This window comes from Sinocyclocheilus anshuiensis, unplaced genomic scaffold (assembly GCF_001515605.1).
Source record: "Sinocyclocheilus anshuiensis isolate Anshui unplaced genomic scaffold, SAMN03320099.WGS_v1.1 scaffold626, whole genome shotgun sequence".
Lineage (NCBI taxonomy): Eukaryota > Metazoa > Chordata > Actinopteri > Cypriniformes > Cyprinidae > Sinocyclocheilus > Sinocyclocheilus anshuiensis.
This window is the reverse complement of record NW_015544167.1, coordinates 44595-45468: the sequence shown is the minus strand read 5'-3', so window position 1 is coordinate 45468 and position 874 is coordinate 44595. Positions and strand designations below refer to the sequence as shown.

General features: G+C 38.1%; 1 protein-coding gene across 4 annotated transcripts in view; it reads left to right on the top strand.

Annotated features, from left to right (window-relative positions):
• LOC107695930 (protein LSM14 homolog A-like) overlaps positions 1–796 on the top strand; it is a 30857-nt gene extending 30061 nt beyond the window's left edge. For all 4 annotated transcript variants that reach the window (XM_016496043.1, XM_016496040.1, XM_016496042.1 and 1 more), the window contains one exon: positions 594–796. In XM_016496043.1, coding sequence (XP_016351529.1) covers positions 594–617 — 24 coding nt within the window. In that variant the 3' untranslated portion in view covers positions 618–796. The remainder of the gene's footprint in view (positions 1–593) is intronic.
• Positions 797–874: the final 78 nt, after the last annotated feature.

Sequence of the window (874 nt, the reverse complement as noted above, 5' to 3'; positions counted from 1 at the left end):
ATGTTGTTGTGATCATAAACTGTATGGATGTGATTACACGCAATACACGGAGCTTTTTTTTCCCTCACCATTGTAACGCGCTGCTTTTGCGAGGTTCCGTGAAAATGTTTCAGCTTTTATTTTCCTTTTTCGCCCTGAAGAAGATATCACAGGTTCATCAAGTTCGTCGAAATGATCCACCCTCGATCACTTTGTCAGCTTTGATGAAACTCCTCTCAGCTAGCACGTCTTTTCAAAGTGAAAGTAGCCTTGTCACCTGACCTGAATACAGCGCAATGATTCGCTGAAATGGACTCATCGGCTTCTGTTCAAAAACAAGGCGCTTGTCGGCCTCTGCAGTGAAACGTGACCTCGCGATGCCTTGAAAGTGGACAAAACCGGCTTTTTTGACAAAACGTGTTTAGGGTTCAGATCGCACTATATGTGGAGAATAATGCACGGCAATCACCTCATTTTTTTTTTTAAAGTGGCGTTTATCGATTTTTGCAAATGAACTCTTCATATATATATATATATATATATATATATATACACAAAATATAAATGAATGTTGGTAGATACTTACTTTTTTCTCTCTTCATTTGTTTTTCCAGAAGGATAACAAAGTTGCTGTATAGTGGTCAGAGAAAGCGGATCCAGAAGACCTGATTTGTGTGGGAACTGCATTTCGGGTCACATGTTTTGCTGAGAACGAGGAGATAATGTACGTGTTGTAAAAATCTGTCACCAGCACTGCTTCAAACCTGGCTATTAATGAAACAGCTACTCCATTTCTTCCTGAGGAGTGGAACAAATGGTTGTTTTTTTTTTTTTTTTTTTGTTTTCTCCTTTTTTTAGATACGCTTTTTTTTGTAAATGCTTCTTCTTTTGTTAT